At 46.3% G+C, this 25,885-nt stretch overlaps 1 protein-coding gene across 1 annotated transcript; it reads right to left on the minus strand.

Annotated features, from left to right (window-relative positions):
• Nucleotides 1-246: 246 nt before the first annotated feature.
• Nucleotides 247-25,575, minus strand: PGM1 (phosphoglucomutase 1). Its single transcript, XM_062581511.1, has 11 exons — nucleotides 25,260-25,575; nucleotides 13,249-13,411; nucleotides 12,830-12,976; nucleotides 11,016-11,141; nucleotides 9,341-9,531; nucleotides 8,696-8,850; nucleotides 8,014-8,129; nucleotides 4,694-4,829; nucleotides 3,066-3,249; nucleotides 1,927-2,061; nucleotides 247-995 (listed from the first exon to the last, which is right to left on the minus strand). The coding sequence occupies exons 1-11, from the start codon at nucleotides 25,503-25,505 to the stop codon at nucleotides 906-908; spliced, it is 1,689 nt and encodes a 562-aa protein (XP_062437495.1). The 5' UTR covers nucleotides 25,506-25,575; the 3' UTR covers nucleotides 247-905.
• Between the last annotated feature and the right edge of the window lie 310 nt (nucleotides 25,576-25,885).

A 25,885-nucleotide genomic window follows, 5' to 3' on the forward strand; every position in this document is an offset into this window, starting at 1 on the left:
GCCTCTAGCAAAGGGCAGCAACACGCAGCCGCAGGGCGGTAACGCTGAACGGCTCCGGCTGCTTCCAGAGGGACCCTCTCTCGGTGCCCTTGGGCAGGATCGTGCACGGTAACACCTGCAAATCGGATTATTCCAAGGGTCTTATCATCTGCTCTGCACTGCCCAAGAGCTCATCCAAACTTAATCTCCATTCTTCAGAAAGGAGCCTAGCGTGAGGCAAGAACACAAAGGAACACTGAACAGCAATTGTAGCCCGTATCACTTTAATATCCTGCAATTCTTGGTATCATTCATTTCTGTGCAGAGGGTTTGGTGGGGGGAGTTTCCTATACGGGCAACATAGTAAATAGGGATCAATTTACATAATTTGTTTTTGAAGGGAAAAACCACCCATGTGAGGGAAAAATACTTAGCCATAATACACAGCCTTTGCTTATTTATAGAGATCAAATAATAAAAAAAAAACTATATATTAGCAAGGATAAAGTGCTGCTTTTCCAGTAAATCTTCCAAGATAGGGAAAGAGAACTGTTACTGAATAATTTAGTCTGCTTGTTATTTCTAAAGCCTTTTGCTTAAGCAAAAAAAAAAAAAAAAAAGAAAAGAAAAAGAAAAAGAAAAAGAAAAGTACAGATGCTAAGCCAAAAGGCTGTGCTCGTGAGGAGCATACACAAATTGCCAACAGTGCTGCGTGATGCAGAAAAGCAACCCAGCAACGTGCACACAAATTGTTGACAAGGGGCTGTTCTTTACTGTCTATCCTTAATGGTTCGACAGTGTTCTTAAACACCGAGATAAAATTAATATTCCTTTTCAGCAACATTTGATAATAAAGGGGGAGACAGGCTGACTTCCTTCCCAGGGCGTGCACAGCCAGCCATGCCGGTGTGGTGTCAGCACCAAGTCTACGTAACAACGGTTGGACCAGTGCGGCCGGTTCTTTCATGAAGTTGTGAAAGTTTCAACGCGATAGAAATGAGAGGTGCCAACATGACCTGCAGAAAAGGAAAAGACACCTCAGTACCCCGGAGCAGAGCGGCCCGCGTAGCCCGCGCCCATCGCATCCACCCTCCCTAGTGGCTCGTGGGTGTCTCGGCCTCGGACCCCCAAACATCGCTCTGAGCACGTAACTGCCTCAGGCTCGCCACACGAGCGGTGGGACAAGCGAGAGGAACGACGCAGCAGGAGATGCGGCGTTACCACCACGCGCGGGCCGTCGCCGCTGAACGGTGCCCCCCGCACAAACGGCACCGAGCAACCGTTCCTAAGTTCAGTATGTGCCTGTCAGAATGCTGGGTCTGGGCTTTCTTGTTTTGCTTTTTCAAACATCTTCCTTGTCAAAAATGGCAAAGCAAGTTATACAAAAGAAAGTTCAAAAGCTCTTTGCTGGGGGAGTATAAAATGAGGATTCTCTTCCTATGCTGTCTATAGGAGAGGTCATCACCACTTTTAAACGATGCTGCAAAGAATGCATGTTAAACTGAGTACAGAATAGGATAATGAGTTCTGTCATCTTATGTAGGACTGCATCCTTTCATCTCCATGTTTTTTTTAACAAGTGTTTCCCATTCACTGTAGGAATTACCTCATCTTATCCTCAAGAATGCACTATTTTAACTGAAAAGTCAGTTCAGGTCTGAAACATCTTCCCACACCTGTAAGCAACCACTTGCACCACACAGAGGAAAACTACTGTGTGACTGCAGAAGAAGCCGTGAGGGATTCTGAAAGAAAAACACTTGTTCTGCAGTATTTTTTTCTCCTTTTTTTTAATAAATCTATTTGCACTGGGATTAAGGACACCAAAATTCTTGTTTCCAAAATACGCTGCACCTCCATGTAGCTCTAAGCAAAGCAGCACTAAGCACTAGAGCTTTTTAGAAAGAATGGGCAGAAACAGCGCCACAACTCAAATGCAAGAGTTACCTGTGGGTCCTCATTTATCTTTTGTGCATCCTTCTCGTAGCTGTCTATGTAGAGCCGCACAGTTGCTCCAGCGCTGCCAGTGCCACTGAGCCTGAAGATGATGCGGGAGCCATCGGAGAAGATGAGCCGCAAGCCCTGGCAAGAGAGAAGGTGCGGGGAGAAGAACCGTTCAGCTTCGTGTCCCTGCAGAACCCCAGGTACTTCCGCGGGACCCACCACGGTGCGACGCCCGGCCTGCATGACCCACACACTCTCCAGGAGCTTCAGCAAACTCCTCAATCATCCTCAGCCCGCTCCTAGAGGAGCGACGGTCCCTCTTAACCTGCTCTGGAGAATTTGCTAGAGTTCTTGGAAAGGAAAATACGATGTGAAGAAAATGCTCCTCTCTTTTCACAGGCAAGGCAATCATTCTTACAGGGTTTCTCCATTATTCCTTCCAGCTAACTGGGCTTCCCCCATTACGCTGTCAAACTCATCGGTCTACAGGACGCTTTTATTCCAATAATCTGTACAACGACAGTTACTTATCTTGCAGGTATTTAATAACTCCTTGACTTCTGAAGACGGGAACTCAATCCTGTGTTACGGCTGCCCTCTGCATTGCTGCTGGCTTCTCAGCAGTGGTAGCAGAGCTGAGGAGCTGCAAAGCGCAGTGGGTTTAGGAGCAAATGCATTTAGGGGATTCACTGGTAGTAACCTGGGGGTCTAGTGCTAGAGACACAGGGAGCACCTGAGCTACCTACGTTTGGCTGCCAAAGTCAATATGGGGCTTAGTGCACAGCTGTGGGGCAGCAGCTGGAGAGCATGTGAGATACCCCACAGACCTTAAACCAACCCTAGATGTTCTCTGCAAAAACACATCTTGCCTTTATTGTACAGAGTCACCAGTCTGGACCTGGAGGGCTGGCACCCAGTGCCTCAGAGGGGTTTCAGGCATTCGTTTAGCAAAACCCCATCTCAGTTGCGGACCCTGTCTCCCTGAAGGCCCTCTTGAACTCACACAGGGCAAAGGCTCCTCCACCACGGCCCCAGCAGGATAGCCATAAGGAGGCTGTGCCTTGCCCCAGGCCCTACTGGAGCTGGAGCAGCTTTCAGACCCTTCCCTCTCCCAGGGTCCTCTCAAAGGCAGCTGTTCCCACCTGGTTTCTGGAGACGCTTCCATCCACAGGATCATTGTACTCAAAATTATCAGCTTTCTCAACCACGTAGACTTTGTCACCACACGATAACTGCTTCCCCACGAAGGAGCGGTCAAACATCACAGTCTCCAAATCCTTCATCATTTTATTAGCTGCATCTGCATCCACCTCTTCATAGTCATATCTGTAAGCAGTCACCATAAAATTAGCATGAGGAAGGGGAGGGTGTAAATTAGTAGCAAAGTTTTGTCATGCCCTTGTTCAAACACTGTAGTCAGTCCCATCTATATTTTTTGGCACTCTGTTCTACTGGAGAAGATGGGAAGAAAAGAGGAGGATCTGTGTGGCAATATCCCTGTGACCCAACACCGATCTGTGCGATATACTGCAACACATCACAGAGGCATTTAACATTAATAGAGATAAAAGCTAAAATTGTGCTGTCTTGTGCTAGGTATATCGGAGACAGAGCTCTAGACTCCAACAATGCTGACTGTGAAGAGTTTATTCTAATTTTGCTGATAGGGATCTCAACAGGTTTCTCACGATAGCAATTTTGCCTGAACTTCCTAGCGCGTGTCCCCACAGCAAAACGGAAGTGCAACCGTAGCATGTGACAACACGCTAGTGTCAGCTTTGATCTAATTAACACAGGTAAGAGAAGCAGTAAAGACTGGCAGCCTCAGCATGTGCCAAAGCTCATATCAGGATTCCAGACTTTGTGCTCCCATTGCTGGTGCAATCTGCACTGTTTTTATTTGCCCAGCTGGCTAGATGGAGCACGCACAGGCTTGCTAACTTGCCTACCACTTACAGTTCACTATGCAGACATCCCTTCGGCACTAAAAGACTGTGCCTTTTCATTCTAGACTTTGGCGTTTTTTCCATGGGTTTAAATGCCTCAGATGTATACGTGCTTTGTGGAATGAAAAAAAGGGGAAAAAGCAAGTTCTTTCATTTGGCAATTCGAACCAGAAGTTTCACATAGGTCTTCTAAGTTGAAAGATTTCTGCCTAATGCCTCTACTCAACACAGCGTTCCTACTTCTGCTTATGTGCAGGTTGGCTCTTAATCCTTCCCTTCTCATCTTCCATGTTTACTGTAGTTCTTAGGGTATTTTGGGACTGGACAGAAAATCAACCAGAAAAATCATGGCTTGGGAGGTAAATATCCATTCAGTAAGGCACTGCCATCACTGAAGATATTACAAAATAATTATAATTTGTGGTCTCAGGAAACATACTTTTCCACTGGCAAGAGAACTTGACCTATATTAAAAGAAGGAAAAAAAAGAGCTATCTCACATACGTAAAATGTAAAACCTTGCAAGAGTTGGATACGTAACAGATTGTGTTCAGAACAGCAAATACTAAACTGGACATAAGGATTAAGGTAAATACCACTGGTTTTGTCTAAGCCTGATGTGTTCCATACCGTAGTGAGCTGCTCAGTAGTTTTAAACTGCTGCAATACCATAGAAACAGCAAGCATGAGAGAGAAATACCATGGCGGTAGCAAATGCTAGCAGTATCAGTGTGTGGCACTCTGTCTCCGCCGTGATTGCTCATCCGTGGAGGCTGGAAAACGGAGCAGAGCTGAGTGTGAGGCGCCAGGAGCACTTTCCTCACCTGGTGAAGAAGTTCCTCCCATACTTCTGCCAGTGATCCTTCATGATGTCCTCCACGCTCTGCTTGCGGGCGGCTAGGATGGACAGCCACGCGAGCACAGCCCACAGGCCGTCCTTCTCACGGATGTGGTCGGAGCCTGCGGCAGCCAAAGCAGAAACGCACTTCGCACCTCCTTTCGCGTGAAAGACTGTAGTACGGTTCTGCCTTTTCTCCTCTCCTCTATCAGACTGGCAGCCACACAAACTCCCTAACGGAAGGCTTTTCAAGGGCTAGAGCCCTTCTGTAGTGTTAAAATGGTTCAAGATCTCATCTGCTTTTTGGTACAGCACAAATTATACATTTGGCCCCTTCTAGCGCGCAAATACAGTCATTATTCATAGTTCCTTCATTTTGTTCCCAAAGTAGTAATGGGAAATGCACAATAAAAAGGACATTTAAAAGAGGCAAATGCAAAGGAAGAGCTCAGGAAGGACTAACACCCACCACCTCAAGCAGCTGTCGTGTACCGGTGCCAAAGCAGCACTCTCAGGTCAGCACATATTCTGGCTGAGCACCAAGAAAAATGTCAGCCCTTGCTGAGAAAGCCAAACCCCAACGACTCTGAAATCACACAGCAAAGGGAAGAGCCGCCTGTGAGAAGAAACCAGTCCCTAGGGCCAGCAACAGCAGTTCCAGGAGGGATTTTAATTCATGTGGGGAAATCAGAAGACAGCCTCGTAGCTGCACTTGCACCCATACCCCAGGCAAAAGGGCCAGGATGGCATAAAAAGGTGGCAAAAGTCCCTGCTCCAGCTGGGACAGGATTCCTCCAAAATTAGCATTGCACAGAGGGTAGGAAGCCTGCAGAGATCCGGTCCAGCCTGGTCCTGGTGCTTGAAATGAGCTGGCCGTGGGCTGGCAGAGGCGTCACGGTGAGCCTGCAGAGCACCGAGGCCCCCAGGCAACCTTAGGGGGGTACTGTAACTTAGACGGGCACCCTGAACGTTTAAATTAAACTAGGGATCAGATAGCAGCCCAGAATATACCCAACCCAGCCTCCACATTTCTGGCTCACGAGTCCTGTGTTGCACCCCTCCAGTGCACAGCTTTTGAGCTTTCTGGAAAACAGCTTTTGAGCCTTAGCCTCTGAAAAGCATTCAGACAGGTATTAATAAAATCCCAAGGAAGGCTCTTGTAGCTGAGCATCTCTGCTAATGCAAGGAGCACTTCGGCAATTCTCCCCAGCACCTGAGAGGGAAAAGCAGCAGCTCCAGAGCGGGGAACTGGCTGGGGAAAAGGGCTGGGGGTGGGGGACACGAGTTATTCGGTGCTTTACACAAATCCACTGCTGTGGGCACAGCAGTAAATCATCCTCCTGGTCCTTCAGAGCAGGAAGAGCTGCACAGAGGTGAGGGAGAGGAATGCTAAATAAACAGAAGTCCCATGGGATGTATCAGCTTCTTGCTGGAATAAAATACCCAAGAAAGTGAGCAGGAACGCTGTCATGTTGCATTACTCTAATTGCTTCTGGACTCCAATCCCACTGGGTCACAGTTTGTTTCAATTTTTGCTGGGTCTATTTGGCTGCTCCTTCACCTCTCTCCCCTTCAGCACTCACATTCTGTCAGACTCCAAACAACTCATTAACTTACTATCAAACAAACTTCCTCTCCCCTTTCCATTCTTTAAAGTGCATTTATTTGCCAGACGGACAACCCCGCTTTGCATCTGCCAGGGGAGTCTAGCAGGGGCAGCCGCCTCCGCCCTCTCCTGGTCCGTCCTCCTAAGCACCTTCAACCCCCAGGCATTCGGATCTGACGTTATCGGGCCAGAATAATCATCTCTCTCTCTCTCTCTCTCTCTCTCTCTCTGTCTCTATCGCAAATGGTACCAGGCAGTTTTATTTGCAACATAGAGCCACCTACTTATTACAGGATGGAGAGAAACTATGAGCTCATTTCTCATGCAATGTAAGATGGAAACAATTTGAGAGCGCTGCTCATTACAGACCATCTCCTATCAGCAGCTCCATGAATCAGAGACTGCTTTTGTTTTCACTTATTTACCAGAATGCTGGTGCCCTCTCATCAACCCAAATCCAACCCACAAATTTAAACATGCTGAAATCATTCAGAGCCAACCTCTGATATATTTCTGTACTCACAACTTCCTCAAGATTTCTTTACAGATACCACATTTTCCAGAATGCCCTTTTCCTCCCAACCTGAGGTCTAACCTTGTTGATCAGAATAGCATTTGACCACACAAACATCAGCCCTGAAGACTGTTTCAGCCCCACAGCAAACGGCTTTCAACCAGGCTGGATGCGAGTTCCTCAGCTACAAAAGGCTGGGGTCATCATTTCACACCAAGCTGTGCACCCCGGTTCCACAAAGCACTTCATTTCAGGCATTTTAGGATTTCAGGTCATCTTTGCTCTGTGAAACACCTAAGCCTAGGCTGAAATATGAAGTGGCAGAAAGAAAACAGTTGAGATTTGAGTCTTGCATGTCCCGAGGCCTTCAGAAGTCTTTAGTCAACAGGAAAAACAAGATCCCAGGAAGATTTAGACTAGATAAAACTGGGCCCTGTGCATTAAGCAGGGAAAATTGCCGTTTCCGTGGTTGGGAGGTTAACACCATGTGGTAGTCGCCATGGGAGAACTCAAGACTGCCGAGGCCTCCCGGAAACACTGTGTGTTTCGAGAAGGCCATTCAGGTACGGAGCAAATTCTGCTCACTCGGACTTCCCTGCACAAATAATAGTTTTGTGTCACGTGCACACGCCTAGTAAATTCCTTAAGATGTTCACTTTGTTTCTCAGTAACTTAATAACTTGCTTAGACTGTTCAAAGGCAAGTGTTAATTTAAACTTTATAAATCATACCTTGTTTTTATAACAGGAAAATGAGGGCCCTATTAAGCTCAGAGATTTAATAGTGACCTGAAACCTCCCCTAATAAAACTGCATGCTCCAAACCATATTTCTTTCCAGAAATGAAAACATTTAGAAGGTTTTCCTGGCCACCAAGAGTTGAAAAATACATTTAACACTGCACTTAATCCCCACGGACTCAATGACCGGGCTAGTAAAGAGGCCCTTAAACTTCCTGCATATCTACATATGCCTTCCTAAATAACTGAAAGGAGAACTCACTTTTCCCTGACAAAAGGTCTAGCATTGTGTATGTTCCCACCCATGATTCTTGCAAGTTTTATTATTTTATGATTTAGGAAGCATTAAAAACTACCCATGAAAGATAATGCCCAAGTTGCTGAGCACAACAAGAATTAAGAACATTAATAATACCATCGTTAGTAAAATTAGAAACATTGACTTACCAGTACCAAAACTTTCCTCTCCACACAGAGACAGTTTGTTTGCATCCATCAGGTTCCCAAAGAACTTCCAGCCAGTTGGAGTTTCATACAAAGCAATCTTTGTAGCATGGGCCACCCTTCAAAAGCAAGGAGTCTCAGTCAGATCACAGTTGGGCTCTTAGCGCGCTCACCTCAAATTCTGCCAAGGTAGCTTCAGCTGTTACCGAGGATCTTTCTCGGCGCATGCTGAAGGCAGGTTAGCTGCTGTTTTGTTTCCACTAAGAACAACTCTTTGTGCAGCGATCTGGTATGTTATCGCAGTGTTACCTCTGGGGAGATGGTTGGGAACTACAACTAAAAAAATAATATACGTGGTTCTTCTGGAGCAGTTTTCAGTTGTGTATCTCAAAGCACTTAAAGAAGGTTAAGTGTCACTATCAGATTAAAAAAATAATAATAAAAAGCAGAGGAGGGAATGATCTGTTTGGGCTTATCTGTAGACAAGAAAAAGAGCCGAGAGCAGAATCTGGCCATGCCACATCACATTAAACCGCACTGTGTGTCCTGGCAGCCAGTCCTCGAAGCGCTTAACCCATCAGGCAGCCTGTGTGCTGCACGGCAGGCTGGTTAGACACACATGGTCACAGCGTGGCAGTGGTGGGACGGTGTCCCCTCCACCCCAGCATGTGCTGGGGAACTCTACCTGTCCAGAGCCCCGCTGGTGGGCATGCTCCGTGCAAAGCCGCGGACCCCAGTCTGCTGGAAATAGGGGATGCTGAAAATATTGGCAGCGATGACAGCGACAGAGTCGGAGGGGTTCACAAAGAAGCCGTGTTTCCCAAGAATCATGTTCCGATCCTGGTGAAGGCAAGAGAGAAATAACCCACTGCCCAGAGATTTTTGACTGTACTGAAATAAACGTGGAATTTTTAGAAAGTTAAATAGTAAAACTTTTCTCCTTCCTCCTGATTTTTCACCACCTTTAAAGATAGTTAAAAGTAGTTTGGACTTTACTATTAACACAGTAGCTAGCTACTGCTGTAGTGGCAAACTGCAGCAAGTGATTCCTTTCTATTCACAACTATAGACGAGATAGACAGACTCATTTCCAGTAGCTGTGCCACATTGATAAAGTTTTTTCTTGTAGACTTAGGGCTTTCTTCAGCTGGGCCCATCCTGTTTCTACTGAACTCAAAAGCAAAAGTACCTATGCATAACTAGAAGCTGCCTTATTAATCCAACACGGATGCTCTTCACCTCCATCCTTCTCTGCCTGAAAGCAGCTGAGTGGTGACTACCCCAGCACTGACTAGAGGACAAAAACAGGGCTACAGAACAGCTCGTTTACCCCATCTCCATCAAAGGCAGCTCCAAAATCGTACTCTCCTGTCTTCATGGTCTGGACCAGGTCAGCAGCGTAGGTTAAATTGGGGTCAGGATGGTGGCCGCCAAAGTCCTCGAGCGGTGTGCAGTTCACAGCTGAATTTGCTGGGGCTCCAAGCTCTTCACATAGGATCTTTTTTACATAAGGGCCCACAACTAATACAACAAAATGTGGAAGGGAAACAAGTCAGCCTCTGCTATCAGTCTGTTGTACTTTGGTCACATAACTGCCCACGACTCAGTTCTGCTCCGTTTGAATCAGTTTATGTGATTTTTTTTTTATACTAAAAACACAAGTACTGATATCAAAGGCCCCAAGCAGCATTTACTAATGCTTACGCCTGATCCATCCAGGGCTAAAAGTACTTGCCAAATCAAGCTTTTAAGTATAAGGGTTGTCCCACTGATTAACTAATTGTGCTTAAAAGCGAGGATGAGCTTATGACAGAGGCTCAGCACATGTACCAGGACCCTGCTGTGATAAACCCTGCACAAGCTCAGGGTAAAGACAGGCCTATGCTCCAAGAGCACTGAGGTACTGGCATGGCAGCCCATACAACGGGAGAACAAAACAGGGTGTGAATCCCAAAATCCAGCACTACAATAGCATTGCCTGCCTCCATACTCTAATATAGAAAATATTAATAAAATAAAATAAAAAAAGTAGATGTGGAATTGCTGGGAGAATGGAAACAGTCCAGAGACAAAAGGAACAAGACACCAGGAAAGCGAGGGTGCTCCTGAAAATGGCTATTACATGAGACCCACAAGCTTGGTATGTGTATTAAATTATACAAAACAGTCTAATGGTCCCATTTTCGTAATCAAGTATGTACAGGCAGACCCTTGCCTAACCCCTCTGACTTCAATGGGAGCCTGACTGCTGCAGTGTCTACTGGGACGGCTCTGATCACAGCTTTGGCACTAACTTCCTCCGTCCTGCAAGAAAAGAGAGTGTGGAGAGGCAGGCATGAGCCACACAGCATTTTCCCCAAGACCCACCAGGGGCTTTGCCCTAGTTCAATTCCTGCATCTGAATATTTGACAGAAGAAACTAATGTAAAGCTGTAACAAGTTATAGCTGCAAAACCAAAAACACAGCATGTTTGCGGTTACAACTTTTCTTTTCAGCTGTGCTGTTTAAAAACAAACAAAAAACCCCCCATCTTGCTCTGAGTGGACATACTGTATACTGTATTACTGACAATATATATTTTTTCCAAGTCTGTTGGTCCCTGACTTGATGATACTTTCTTTAGCACAGCAGCTGTTGGCAGTCAATATTGCATCAACCAAAATCCATCTAGCAAATACATTGCTGATTCTGCATCTTGGACAGCTACAACCTCAGTTGACTGTTCCAGTTTCCTATGCATTGACTTAGAAGAGTAGCTAATTAATTTGCCATCTTCTTTCTCCTGCAGGCCTAAATCTGTAAATTACAAGGTAACTTTGTTAACAGCAATGAGACTGCTTATGAGCACTTAAAAAAAAAATAAACAAAAAACAAATAAAAACCAACAACAAAGTAAAGGACAAAATTCATAAGTGACAGATATAAACTCCAGGACAAAAGCAGGTGGCCCAGCCCTGGAGACACTGGGCCCCCTGCACTCCCGCAAACCCCAGTCAGCCCGTACCTCCGTGCATAGCATCTATGCGAATCTTGAGGTGGTTTTTGCCTGAAAGCAGTTCCTTCAGCGCACTGAAGTCAAAGATGTTCCGCAGCATGTTCGCATAAGCTTCGACCGAGTCCACAATTTCCACTGAGAAACAAGTGAATAGAGACTAACTCTCAGTCTGAAATCCACATAGAAAAATCATTCTGCTAGATACAGCTCCGCGCTAACAGCCCTACTGCCAAGGGCCAGGGTTCAGAACATCAAGTAGAGTCATATTATAAAGAAAAAATGATAATTGTCCTATGTCAAGAAACCTTTAATTACAGGCTGTCATTGCTAATTAGGTTACAGACCAAACAGAACAAGCAAAATCCTTCAGACAAAACATTGTTCCCAAATCTCTGCATTCACAAACTCTGTTCACAGTGACGGCTTCCTGCACTTCACTGACGGTTCAGTTCCATCTCAGTTATGCAGAAAGCAGGATTAAACAAAAAGGAGGAAAAATAAATAAATATATAAACAGATATCCAATTTCCACCGCAGTCAATACGATTTGTGCAGCCACTAGTTCAAAAACAGTTGCACCTTCGCAACTACCGGCCACATAAAAACAGAGGCATGAAAAACACATTAGCACAAAGATCCTGGTGTACACAAATGGAGACTGAGAGCACTATGGACTGACTCCATCTTTCAGTTGAGTATTTTTTTTTCATTACAAATTCACGTAATCAGGAGGCAGGACAAAACACTTGCATGAACTTTGAAAAAAAGTCTCCTTTTACGTATTTTCATATTTCACTGATAGTTGATAAAAGTCACGTATAAAATGTCGTGGCTTTCTCGCTCACAATGAGAGTTTTCATTTGTCAAACTTTGGATATGAAAATCGGTTACAACGCTGAACATTTCATGCTAATTTTTATTCAGGAAAATGTACTTTAACTGCAAATTCGTCTTTGTCTCGCACCTACACGTTAATGATAGCATTACTGACAAAGTAGTCATATTAATTTTACTGAAGTTCGATGGATCAGATTTACACACTTGCATATAACCTTTCATAGAACAGAAACAATACAATTAAAGTACCTACAGAAAAGGTAGCTATATACTCAAAAAGAAAGGGGACTTCAATCTGGCAACTGAGGCACAAGATGTGATTGGTAAATTGAAGTCAGCAAAGGTTCACTTTTTTTGTTTAAGGGTTATGAGTTTTTGCTTAAGGGAGAGCAATTAGCTGCTAGAAATTGTGAATTCACCATGGTGTGTAATCTTCAATCAAGATTAAATACCTTTCTAAATCAGGAGTGGGTAGAAGTTTCAAAGTAAGTGATTCAAGAGACTCTAAACACAGTTTCAAAGGTCACTTTGATACTCAAGGCAAGTTTCGTGTTTTTCTTATTTATCTAACTTCCACTGCCTCAAATGGCAAATATTTGAGATGCCTAATGGGAATTAAAAAATATATATTAAATATATACGTATGTATATGCATGCATGCATGCATGCATGTGTGTAACCTCCTAGGCCCAATTCCTCACACATTCAAAGTCAGCAGAAGGCCAGTTCTTAAGATCTATGCCCCCTCTGAAAGCAGAGCTGATGACCACAGCACACCTGAAAACTTTACCCACATCCCGATGCAACACGAGCAGGATGCCAGGGTCACTGGGAGAGGTGTTACAGCTTGTGTTACCCAGCGGTTCAGAGGTGAGACTGGCTGCATCTGGCCTCCCAAAACACTATTTAACCCTGTCTGTCAACAGCAGGTCCATGCAAATTCCACCTGAAAAGGAAATTTTCCAGGAGAAAAAGCAGTCACTTACCTGTAAATGGTTTAAATTTGTTCTCCAAGTCAAACTGCTGCTTTCCAATGGTGCCCAGGTCCACCTGGAGATCGGGGCAGATTGCATATTCTTCAATTTTCTTGCTGATTTGGAAAATTTTGTCCGTGATACCTTCGGGAGCAGGACCTACAAGTTAAAATGGGGCAAAGGAGTTAAAGAAACAGCTGCAAGAGAAAGGTGTTCCACAGGTACAGCAAAAGGCCTGGCACTGGGAATATATCTCTAGGAACGGACTGTGCAACAGCAGGAACAAGTCACCTGCTTTGTTTAAGGGAACACACTGCTCAGGGCACTGAACTCCAATGATATTAAGACAGTTAAAATCAGGTTCAATTCTCTCAACACAAGAAATGGCCAAACAGGAACAAAGCAAATCCAAACCAACCAAGCAACCTTACCTCCGTTGGCAATGTTGAATTTAATACCGAAGTCCCCGTTGGGCCCGCCAGGGTTGTGACTGGCTGTGAGGATGATGCCACCGATGGCTTTGATTTTCCTAATGATGCAGGACACAGCCGGGGTGGAGAGAATGCCGTTCTGCCCAATGACCAAGCGGCCAATCTGAAAATTAAGGAGCAAAACAAAAACCAGCGGTGAGCCCCAAATTCTAACAACACAAGACCGCCAAACTGCCAGCGTGGTGGGTGAAACGGTCACTGGATGCTCCTAAGGAGGCACATTGATGCTGAAGACACTGCTCTGCAATGGGACAGCTCGCTTCTCAAGGACTGCTGACCTCCTCCCCTGTGCACGGTGAAGCTCACCACCTGACCTGGGCTCTTTTGTGCCTTTTTAGCATTTTCCTTTATGAATGCTGCCGCTCAACTGGAAATAACAGCCTGCACTGAAGAGCCGAGTTGAGTTTTCCAGAGGTATCTAAACAAACAACTCTTTGGGTACGGTCTCTGGCTATGAACGTTGCTTTCAAAGGACACAACGGGGCTACGACAAGCCAAACCAAACACCACTACCCCGATGGGACCAGATACAGACTCCCTTCCTCGCAGTGGGTAATACACCTCCCTCCCACAAATTTACTAGTATCACTGAAACTAAATGCAGGCCAGTGTGCTAAACAATACAAGGCACTCAATCTCATCACTGGACCTTATATAGTAAAACAGAGGATAAGTATTTTTCTAGATGATGATGTTTGTTAACATAGCTCTCAAATGAGCCAACAGAGATCTTTAAAAAGTAGCAAACTGTTCTCCATCAGCCAAGGAGACTAGAGCCTTCATACAACAGAAAGAAAGGAGGAATTTCGTTCAAAAATAAGATCAGCCAGAGAACAAAAGCCAGTGTTCCTACAGGAAAGGTTCACATGTGCTGCTAAGCCAAGGGCACCAGATAACCGCGATTCCTCTCCCATGGCACTGCCTGGTGCTAAGCCCCAGCTGCACCACAGGTTGGGTAGTAAATGGTCCAGCTGTCACAAAGCAGCTGGGCTACCAAGGCACCATTAAAAGAAACCCACCTCTAGTGAACAATGAATATAAATGTGAAATAGCAGTTCCCAAACCCTAAATGAATGCCTTTCTTTCAGCTAGTCCACACCTAATATTAGATACAGACTGTACCTCGTATTACAGCCTTTACAGTCCCTGCCTACCTGACTGATCTCACAGCTTCATTTTGCCATACATTAAATAGCTTTCAAATAGTCCAGCCTACACAAGTTTTGCTTTCTTTCCACTCTTTGTCAAGGCCAGCACACCCTATCTCATGTTTTCTTCCCATCCCAAGTCTTGCTCCCTCAGTTTTACTGAGAATTCGCAAAGTCTCGGGAAGCCCTTTTAAAATGTCACTAATTGCTCCCCTAAATTGCATAGAAGCTCTTCTCCCCTCACTTTTTAAAATCTTAATTTATACTGAGAAAAGAAAATGGAAAAACTTCTCTCCATGCAGGCTTCTCTCTGATCTGGGGTCCTAGGCCTCCAGAGCTTTTCAGTTGTCATTTCCTAATGATAAATCCTGCGTGGCAAGCACGGAGAAAGCTTGTTCGGGGTAGCAGCATGCTGAGCAAATTACACTTAATCTTTTTTAATTCTCCTGGATTTTTTTACCAGAAAAATCCAAGACTGCAACAATACAGAAATACCTTTCACAAAACACAAGGTACACGAGCTCACCCAGCCCTGCAGTCCCCCGCCTCTCTCCAGTAATGCAGGTTGATGTTTTTCAGCGTTCTTCGCACCAGAAACGCGTGCCCTCAGCCAGGCCAGCTGCCGCCCGTGCCTCCATCGCCCCGGCGGCATGGCCCCTAACCGTCCTTCTGTACAGCACGCCAAGCACAGCCTCACCAGCCCTATACGCCCTGCCGCAATCACAGCCTCTAAACAGAGATCTTCCTACTTACACAAGCCTGGTTAAGTGGAAAATTACCTATTCCTTCCCTTTAGCCGAACGAGGCATCATTTCAGGGGCGCAGCACAAGTTACGCTCTCCCGGCGCAGCACGTGTGCTTGGCCCTCCTTGGAAACCCTGCTGATCCCACGTTGGCAGAAGTGACAGTATCTGCCTGCCCCCCCCTCACATGTTCTGCATGTGTGCAAAACGAGACACGCATGCCTTCTCCTGGCTGGACACTTGAAAGCAGCCTCACCTCCTCGCCCACCCTCCACCGAGCAGGATCAGCACACTGCTCGTACACAAGCGCAAAGGTACTAGCCAGAACACACACGAACAATCAGTGAAAAATATCAAAATCCAAGAGCTAAACTACATTTTAACCAGACACAGGTCACCTTACTGGAAAAAAAATGCAATAGAAAAGTCTCCATTGGTGAAGATTTGCTTAATCTCATCCTCACCAGCAGAAAATCCGTCCTTACGTCAAGCGGCCCAAGCAGCAGGCCCAGCCTCACCCTGCTCATGTTCTCCCGCCCTTCTGCTCAGCCCGAACGCTGACTTCAGAGGGCTACGTTAATTTGCAATGGCAAAGGATGGGGTGGGTCTTTTCAGTCTGGAAAACATGTTGATTTAAAATAGATAAATATTTTTTTCTCCACATATTCACTCGTCCATTACAAATTACAGTGCTGTGATCACATAAGCTTTTCTGCCAAACGACTGCTGCAAGGCAGACCTCCGTGTAGTTTTACTCGATGCTGAGGGAGCCAGGACAGACAGCGAGGTCTTTTCCTTGTAAGCAGCAAAGGGAAAGAAAGACCAAATGCCAGTTCCCAAGCCTCTCGCAGAGCCTGAACCAGCTCTACTGCGCCCAGACATGTCTTCCATTCTGCTTCCAAAATATGGATTTCTAGCATAGTCGGAAATCACTGTAAAGACTTTCACTCACTTTTTAACTAGCAACTTTTTCAAATTTCAAAGGCTCCGTAAATACTTATCACACAGCCACAACCTGCTCCTGGAGAGAAACAACAAATCCTGTGTTTTGCCCTTCATTTGTTGAACAGCTCAGATCAGTAACAAAATTGCTTTTGCTGCTCTGCCATTGAACAGGGAGTCATGGCTCCACCAGTTACTTTACTTGTTAAGAATATCTGCATTTTCTGATCTGATGGAGATAATAGGAAGCCCATAAGGGCCAATAGCTTGTGACATGTCAAAACACAAAATGAGAAAGCACAAAAAAAACATGCAATATTTATTTTCTTTGCTCCATGTGTACTTCCATAACCTTCTCTCCATCTGCATCACTTAAAAGTGAACAGTGATTTCAGCATTACCGATCTGATTTTCCATTGAAAAAGTCACTATCAGCAATTGATTAAAAATTGTGGGGAAATTAAATCTCACACTGGCTATTTATTACGGCTTTCTGCATTTATCAGCTACACAGCTTCAGGAATTTAGTCAATTAGCATTTACCAACCCCATTGGCAGCAGCCATTTGGACTATCAGTTCCACTGCAGACTTATTAAGGTATCTCCCATCTCCTCCAACTACCATAGAAGATCCTTGGCGATCTCTTAGATCTATGGAAAAAAATATACTCTGGATAAAATTTTGCAAGTAGTTTTTCTTGCACTCAAAATAAAAGGTCTTCTTCCGTAATCCACTGGTTCCTGGTTTCTGGTCATTGTAAGCAGCTGTGGGCACAGTCAACACAGGCAGAGGAGGGTTTTCCATGCTCTTTTTTCATATAAAGGCATATAAAAAGAATTATGATGAAATAAAAAACAATCTTGACACCAGGAGTGGCACACCTACTCGACAGAAGTTCAGTGAAGGAGTTGAGGACCCAAAAATAGCTCCTTGAACCTTGAGATGAAGGTGGTTTCTGTAACTGAAGATGTTTTCTTGCACTTGTTCTGCAGGATCAATGTCACGGAGAATATCTAACTCCTCGCTGCTTCTCCTCACCGAGTTGGCCAGGAAAATGAAATTTTTGTCTTCTCTACCAGCCTCTGTGCATCACCATCATAGCTCTTTGCCATTCAGTACTATCACGCACCGGAACCCAGCAATATTAATCCGTCCGACTTTCTTTTAGCGCCGGGGTGTGGAGGGAGGCTGTTCAGGAGCTCGGCCCGCTGGTCCGACGCACTGATTTGCTGCCAGACCGCACGCTCTGCCTCACGCGGAGCTGCACAGTTTCAGCCAGACAAGCAGATCCGTACAGCAGCCCTCGCGGGCCGGCCAGCACGCTGTGCGGACCGGGAAGCGGATACCCTGAGGGAAGCCTCCAGGAGGCATGGCAGGGCTCCGCTGAAGTTATTTTGTGGAGTCTAGCGAGTTAAAGGTCACTCTTAAAATGGAAGCCAGCAGATCTGTTACCTACGGTTTGCTTCTACTGCTCACTGCTCCTCTGACAACCAGCTTCACCACTGCCAGTCCTCTGTAGGCTCCCCTCAAATACGGGGAAGCTTCGCCTTAATAAGAGAAAAATCCAGAGCAGCTAAAAAGCTATACCCACACGGCTTGTACCAAAGGCAGGATATGCCCCAAGAATTACAGAAAACGCAAATATTTTGGAAAATGGAATGTGGTAAAACTGTGTATTTTAGAACTCCTTAACTAAATATATACAGAAAATACACCAAAATACCAAGAAGTTCTTACGAGGCATCATTTTCCTGAATCTTGGAAAGCTAACTTCAAATGCTGGATGGACTGAAATCACACTTTCCTCCAAACCTCCTTAATAGCACTCTGACTTCTGCCCACACTACTGTAAGCATTTTATGAATATTGCTGGAGCAATTAAGAAGCTATACTTCATAACAACTCAGTCTGTCTCATTATTAAAAGGGCAAAAAAGGCGGGGGGGGGGGGAGTTGTGCATACAGCTGAATTGCGATGAGCAACCCGGGCCCCAGCAGGATGGTCCCCACGGTGCTGGCTGTGCCATCGCGTGTTGCAGCTGAGCGGCCCTTTCTTTCCCCGCAAAGGCCCAGGTTTCCCTCTAGTGGCACAGCCGACAAAATCCAGCTCCCAAAACGAGCTGCCGGCCGCTGGCAGAAAAAGGCCTGTGCAAGCTCTTTGCCCTCTTTCTCCCAGAGAGATAAGCTTACTGCCCTGCAAAACGCCGCGGCATTAGGTGACACGAGGAGGGTGCAGGCACCCGCCAGCTCCCACTGATGCCTGCAGAGATGCGCAAGGAATTAGCAGCAGGGAGAAGGACTGTGCAAGCTCAGGTACTTCTGCATGTAATTAACTGCGTCGGACAGAGGGATCAGCCTACATTAAGCTGGAGAGGAAAGAGTTGGTAATACCTTGCTTTGTGTACATAAAGAAATAAGTTATAGCAATGAAATACAAAACCCAGCAATGAGCTCGTGCACATAAAGCAAAGGGACACGATTTGCATATCCATCAGCCTTGTCTCCAGGGTGCTTGTCCCATAACAGGCATTTTCTGGCAAACGTGCATCACAATTTCAGACAAACTAAGTTACCCATAATTGGCCAACCAAGACTGATACAGCAGTTGGTGATCACATAGTTGCCAGCATATTCAGAGGTGAAATAAGCTCTGAGATGAGCCCTGATCGCCTTACAGCTTGGAGTGGAAGGCAGCCAGAGACAGGGGAAGGAAACGGTTGTTCGATCAGCAGTAAGGTTATGAGGCTGAGGATTTATGTTGCTGACCTTACACATCACATAGAGGCTGGAAAGGAATTCAGCAGGCCACCTACACCCTTCCCAAAACTCGCACAGGATCAATTATACCTAGGACATGCTTCAAAAAACCCTTTTTAATCTGTTCTTGGATTTTTTTTCTCCACATAAGCTGTGCCAGGGCACAACTAGCCTTACACTTAGACACTTCTTCCTACCATCTGCCCTAAATCTTCCTTGCTGTGGTTTACTGCACTGACACAGAAAACACTAATCAGAGTCTTCTTCCCGATAACTTCCTACAAAAAAAAAATCCTTTTACATACAGACTCCGAGTTCCCTCTCTTTCCTACCAAAACCACTCCAGTCTCTCTAACTCGTGCCTGCGGCTGTGTTTCCTGAGGCTCGGATGGCTCAGGGCAGTCAGAGGCTGCACTGCTTCCTCGGGGCCTGGTGCAGGCGTTTTCCCCTCCGAACAGCCCGCCTGCTGCAGGCAGAGACGTTCACTACAGCTTCTGTCCCCATTTACTGTCACACGCTTCAGAAACACAGGAGCAGAGTCAAACCTATGAACTCTTACCTCCTGACTGTTGACTTTGGTTAATGATAAAAAGAAAAACAAGGGGTTATTCTGAGAGGACTTAAACTTTAGTAAAACAGCGTAGTAAAATATTACAGAGCACGCAATTCCTCCCCTGGTCCTTCCACCGTGCTTGCAGCTTGCTCTCTGTTACTATTTCTTGTGCTTCTCTCTCCTCTGTAAATGGATGGAGGAAGCCAGTGTACCCACTGCCCATCTGTAATTAGCTGCAAAACCTCTTTTCATGCTCCCTGGGAATTTTTCTGACAGCAACCTCTTGGCAATAGGCAAGATCTCACTGTGGTCCTTTTCGGTGATTAGTCTAGAAGCTGCACTGCACAAAAGCCAAAAGAGCGAGTGGGGTAAAGTCAGGTACTTTACACTTATTTTGTGATCTTCCTTTAAGATAGAAATCACATTTCCCTTATTCCTAACCAAAGAAAAATTACAGGCTACACATTGCTGCACATGCAGTCACCGTAAGAGGGTGCCACCAGCCCTGAACAACCCCATGGGTGAGCTGCCAAAACCATGCACTTTCTGCCTGCTTACAGGCCTGGTACAGGCAGCCGCTGCTGCATGTGTGACATTTGGCAACGCCAAGACAAATGGAGCGAGATTAAAATAAATGGAAAGACACACCGCAAGCTTACAAGTTGTATAAAGAGTGCTGCTGCAATTGCAAAACTCTTCATTTCTGTAATGATTCATTACAAATGTCGTTTCTGAAGTCGCTGCAGAGATTTCAGGCACGGAAAACATTTGGCGCCATCTTGACGGCATGAGTGTGCATACACACGCCCACCTACATGAGAGTCGCTCAAGAATTAAGGCTCTGTATTTACATTGCACCCCAGTGAGACTAAGGGACTGGCTAGATGAGTAGCATAAGAACCTGGGAAACAAGCTCTTGCAGGACTGTGCAGGAAACCACCACGTGCAGCGCTGTGTAGACACTGAGACAGGGTCAGGTTTGTCACGCCGGCAGGAGCTGATGGAGAAGCACAGGTCAACCACCAGGGCTGAGAAAGTTGTTCTGTTTAAAGGCCAGCCTTGCAAAGCACACGAAAATCCGTGTGTTTACGTGGACTGCCTTGACATTTGCCACCCTTCCTGCGCATGAGGCAATGGAGAGAGACTCCAACTGCTTTACTCTGAGCAAAGCAATCCTGAGGGTTGCTGCTGGGCTTGACAGCGGCGAGGAGAGGACCCTAGTCTAAGGGAAGGAGGAGGTTTTCCTCTGCCTCCTTCTCCCCTCCTGTTCATATCCAGGGGCCTGCAGGGGGAGGAGGCAAGGACTGCTGGGGAACAAGGGCACAAAATGCATCAAACCCATGAACGGTCTGGCATTTCTGGGAGATCGCCCCTGTCCCTGGATCCTCACAAAAACCAGCACCTGCTCCAAGAAAAATCAGAATTACAAAACAAAGACACAGAGCCTCATGGAGGGGAGGGATGTGCCAGGTTAAATGTGGTAGGTGTAGGGACAGTGGCTATGGTCCAAGATGCACATAGCCAAGCTGCTGCCCCTCACCTGGGCACAGGGTAGCTGCGGAGGAAGGCAGCAAGCTGGTAACCACAGTACGAACACATGACGGGGAGGCATCTATCAGTCACAGGGAGCAGCACAGAACAAGAAACATGTACATCTTTTCTCACAAACCTACTGGGACATGCAAGGGAAACTTGGTCTGCAGACCCAGGGATAAGAAATAGGTACAATTCAGTAGCAGGCAAGAGGGCTGGAAGGGATGTGGAGAGATCATTTAATCCCTGTTCCAAAGCAGAGGCAATTCTCCCCAAATCACTTACGTCAGAGGTTTTCCTAGGTGAGATTCAATGACTTCACCAAGCAACACACTCCTTCCATTAGCCTTGTGCTTCCGAAATATTTTCTAATGCCCACCTAAACCTCAGCTGTTATAATTTTAATACTGCCCTATCCCCAGTGGGCCACAGAACAATTTGCTACCTTACTCCCTGCAGCATCTTTGCAGACATTTAAAGACTGCTAGCATGTTTCCCCATCTCTAGGCTAAGCAAAGTCTTTTGTCTTTAGTCAGGTTTTGTTGACCTCTGCTCATTCTGTTGCTGTCTGCTGGAACCCTCCCCAAGCAGACAGCAGCCGCGTTGAGGACCGGTACCCCAGAACCAGCACCATCTTTCTTCTGAGACTTTATTTCACAAATTTCATCTATTTAACTTATTCAAAAATCTCAAAGTGACATTTGTTTTTCTTGACAACTGTATGATAACAACAATCTTTGTGGTCCACACGGATCCTTGGATCATCTTCTGCAGACCTGCTGCTTAGTATATTATTCTGCAGCTTATATGATGATTATAGGTATATGTATTATATTCACATTTGATTATTTCTGTCTAAGCATCCTTCTTGCACTGCCATTTTACTGCCATTCTACATTATTTCTGTTCATTTCTAAGATATATTCATCAGTTGAAGCACTTACCAACGTATTGATTAGCTCAGCCAGAACCACACTGAAGCCTGCCTCAGTCACCAGGTGAGATGGCGAGGATCCACCATCTGCGTTTCTTGTTCTCAGAGCAGGCACTCAGCCTGCGCAGAAGACATACAGATAGCTGCTGTTCAGTACAATTCACCCATCCCAGTTCTGCCATTAGACTCTGTTACTGCCTTACCTGCACAAAGCTGAGGTTTCTGGTTACATGGAGCCAGTGATCCAGGAGAATACAAATAAGCCCCTGTTAGTGCAGTTCCCAACTCCCTCTGTATTGGATTTGAAAAGATTAACTGCAAAGCATCTTAGTTCTTCCTGCTTGAGCTAAGTTTCCGTATCATAGAGCTTAAAATTCCAAAAAAGCACAGGAACTGGACACTAACTGCTTCCCTAATAACCTTTAAGTACAAACCAATATAAACCAATTATCTTTACAGACAACAAGCTAAGCTAGTGCAAAAGTAACCTCCAGGCTTCAAGAGATGCTGCATGTGTGGATGTCTTCTAAAATTCACTATAATCTGAATCCAGGATACACCAGCATGGGAATGCTGATGGCACAATTTGTATATACTTCCTCACTCCAGATATTAGAACTTATTGCCACCTTCTGCTTCTGAGAACAGTAACGTAAGACAGACAAGAAATTGAAATGTCTTAACAGACTGTGTGATTTAGCATCACTTCATCTAGGCCTGCTTAGAAAAAATGTACACATGGATTGATTGTTCTTCCTTCATGATCACTTCAGCTTGATCTTTTATATCAAGGGCTTTCATCTAAAGAGAAGATCTGAGGTCTGAAGGAGTCTCTTCTTTAGGATAATGACGCATCACTAAATAAATGAAGGCTTGTAAACCCACAGGACTATGGATGACTTCAGTGTTCTGCGGAACGAGGAATAGGCAGAAGAGCCTTTGGGAACAGGTTTCTTAAAAAAAACACGTGAGGAAAAATTGCAAAGTCGAGGTAGGAGTAAGCAGTAACGAACACTCAGAACGCTTCCCATCAGTCGGCCCAAAGCAGTTCCCATCCAGGCCAGCTCCGCTAAACCCATTTCCCAGCTGGGACACCGAAGCCAGGAGCACAGGCGCGCTTGGGCCAGGAGCAGTGTGGTTCTCCAGGCTGGCGTGGCACCAAACCGCCTCCTGTGAGGCCCGCTCTCAGAAAGGGGAACTGCTTGAGGGCCAAGGCAGACAAGCTCAAAGGAAAAGGAAGCAGAGCTACTGAAGCAAGCTCCAGCAGAGCACAGCAAAGTAAAGAGCACCCGGGCAACACAACAGAATTTAAACACTTGATTTCCTTGGATAATTAAAGGGGAAAAGCCTAATACCAGCCAAACTAGGAAACCAAACTCTCTAGGGTACAGAGTAGTATTTCTAACAAAAGCAGTTTGTCCTGCAGCAGCACAACAAAACCTGGCTAGTACTTAACATGCAAAGCATTGCCTGGCATTCAAAACACTTACAAGCAATTTGCTTTAATGTAGATACTTTGCAGCACTTTAAAATCTTTTTATTTGAGGAGGAACCAGGTAAATTTGTTGAGCATGCAACAGGAAGCACTGAATAGAAGGTGACAGTGCTAGTGAAGCAGCATGATCTGATCTAGATTTATAATTTCAACTCTTATTTTGCACACTTCTGAGTTAAGTTACTATACAGACACTATTCTACTCAGACAGGTGATGACTAGAGCATTTTAGTTTTTATTCGTGTAATTAAAGAGCCAGATTCACTAAAAACATGGGAATACCATAATGGAAACCTAGCACAGCAGACCAAAACGAACAGGGAAACTACACTGGATGCCAGCTGAGAACAGCAAAACCAAAGTCTATTTTTGTTTACTTGTATGGCTGCAGACTTATAGATAGAATAAACATTTCTTAATCATGTAACCACAAATTGAGTTGTTGCTTAGTTAAATACCAGTTTAGGTATATAATAACCATTAACCATTCCAGATAGAGACAAAACTCACCCCAGCATCCTCACCTTTTGCCTTGCAAAACTAATGATCATAAACTGCAGCTCTTGTGAAGACCATTTAACCAGGTCTCAAAAGAGGTGATTCAGAAGTATTAAATCAAATGCTTCTTTCTCCTTGCAACCAGAAATACGTTTTTTCTTGCATTGCTTTGTCACAGGTAGCAGGCTGGCTGAAGTTAGGTGACGGAATACATCCTAATATGGCACATCTTGGTTATCAAAAGCAATTAGAAAAGCTATGTTAAAAAGCCTGTGGCCAAAATTTACCTTTATTCCTTAGTTCTTATACTCAATCTTACCCCATTCTGACTACTCCTGTATACCAGTTCCCCTCACACACATTCCAACAGTCACTCCTCTACAGACAAAACAGCATGGTCACTTCAGGTGTTCAGGAGGGGCAGCGCAGCCACCTCCCGAGTTTTCTCCATATAAGACTACAGAGTATTTCTCTGAGCTCTGGCTGCTGGAATCCGAGAACTGCACCAGAATCCCAGCATTCGGACAAAACCCAAGTCTCCAGGAATAAGTCAGGATACGTTCCCTGGTCTGTGGTAACTGCCCAAGTGCGCTTTCTTACAGGTGAACAGGGGTAGCTCCCTCCTCTCTTTGAAGGGTAGACAACCTCTAGTTGCCTTAACCCACATCTTCTCCATCTATTCTCTCCTTCTACCTACCGTTTCCTTTCTTTCCTTTCTAGAACATTTTCCTTACTTTCGAGCCAATTCTGCCTTACTACTTCGAATCCACCTGGACAAAACCCTGCAAGGCCAATGCCCGCTAGCGTGCCGGCCCTGTGGGACCTGCTCCTGCAGGGACCTGCTCTGGCAGAGAGCTCGGCACTGTAACGCTGCACATGCGCAAGCGTCTGCACAGCCAGAGTGGAGGAGTCCAGTGGTGACTGGTCCTTCTTCCTTACCGGCTTTCTAAAGACTGTCATCTTCTGGGCGATTCTTTTTTTCTAGATAAAAAAGCTATCTTCACAGCCCACCCCAGGAGGCAATAGCTACCTGGAAGAAAGAAGAGTTGCCTCCCCTAAAAGAAAAAAACTAGCCTAACCAGACCATAGGTTCGTTTACTTTTGCACTTCTACTCCCCGTTGCTGCACCCTGGGATCGAGCGGAGACGCAGACGATGGAGAACTCGTGGGTTCCCCGGAAAGCTGCCCCGTCCCGCCGGACCCCGGGGCGCACTCCCCCAAACCGGCACAAACCGCGGCCCGCGCCGGGGCCCAGATCCGCCCGCCCGCTTGCTCGCGGGGCTCCCGGGCGCTGCCCGGGGCAGCCCCAGCGCCCTCCCCAGGCGCCCCCGGGGGGCTCCGCACCTACCCCGTTGGCGGCGGCGATGCGGACGATGAGGCGCACGGCGTCCTTCATGTAGAAGCGGCCGTCGCCGCCGACGACGAGCGTGGCGGCCTGGCGCTCGGCCGGCGGCACGGTGGCCAGGATGCTCTGGATGAAGTTCTCGGCGTAGTGCGCATTGCTCTGGAAGACCGTGACCCGCTTGCGCAGCCCGCTGGTGCCGGGCTTCTGGTCGCCGTAGGGCTGCGTCTTCACCGTGACGATCTGCACCATGGTCGCGCCGCGCCGCGCCGCGCCGCCAGTTCCGGGCTGCCGCTGCCGCTGCCGAGCCGGGAGCCGCCGCCACCGCCGCCCCGGGCCGGGCCGCGCCGCGCCGCGCCGCCCCTTAAAGGCACCGCGCCCGCCCGGCGCGAACCGCCGCTCCTCAGAGCCCCCTTCTCCTAAATGACCCACATCGCCTTGCAGACGCCTGCAGCTGTAGCTCTGCCCTTAGAAACAGAAGCTAGGACACCCTTCTAGCTGGCGAGAGCCTCCAATCAAGCAATTGCTTCTTTTTACCGGCTCTAGCAACACACAAAGAATTGGGTCCCCCCCCTTTTTTTTTAAGTTTGCTTGGTTGAATATTTAGCAGCCAGAGCTCTACCAAGGAGGAG

This window comes from Rhea pennata, chromosome 8 (assembly GCF_028389875.1).
Source record: "Rhea pennata isolate bPtePen1 chromosome 8, bPtePen1.pri, whole genome shotgun sequence".
In the NCBI taxonomy this organism is placed as follows: Eukaryota; Metazoa; Chordata; class Aves; order Rheiformes; family Rheidae; genus Rhea; species Rhea pennata.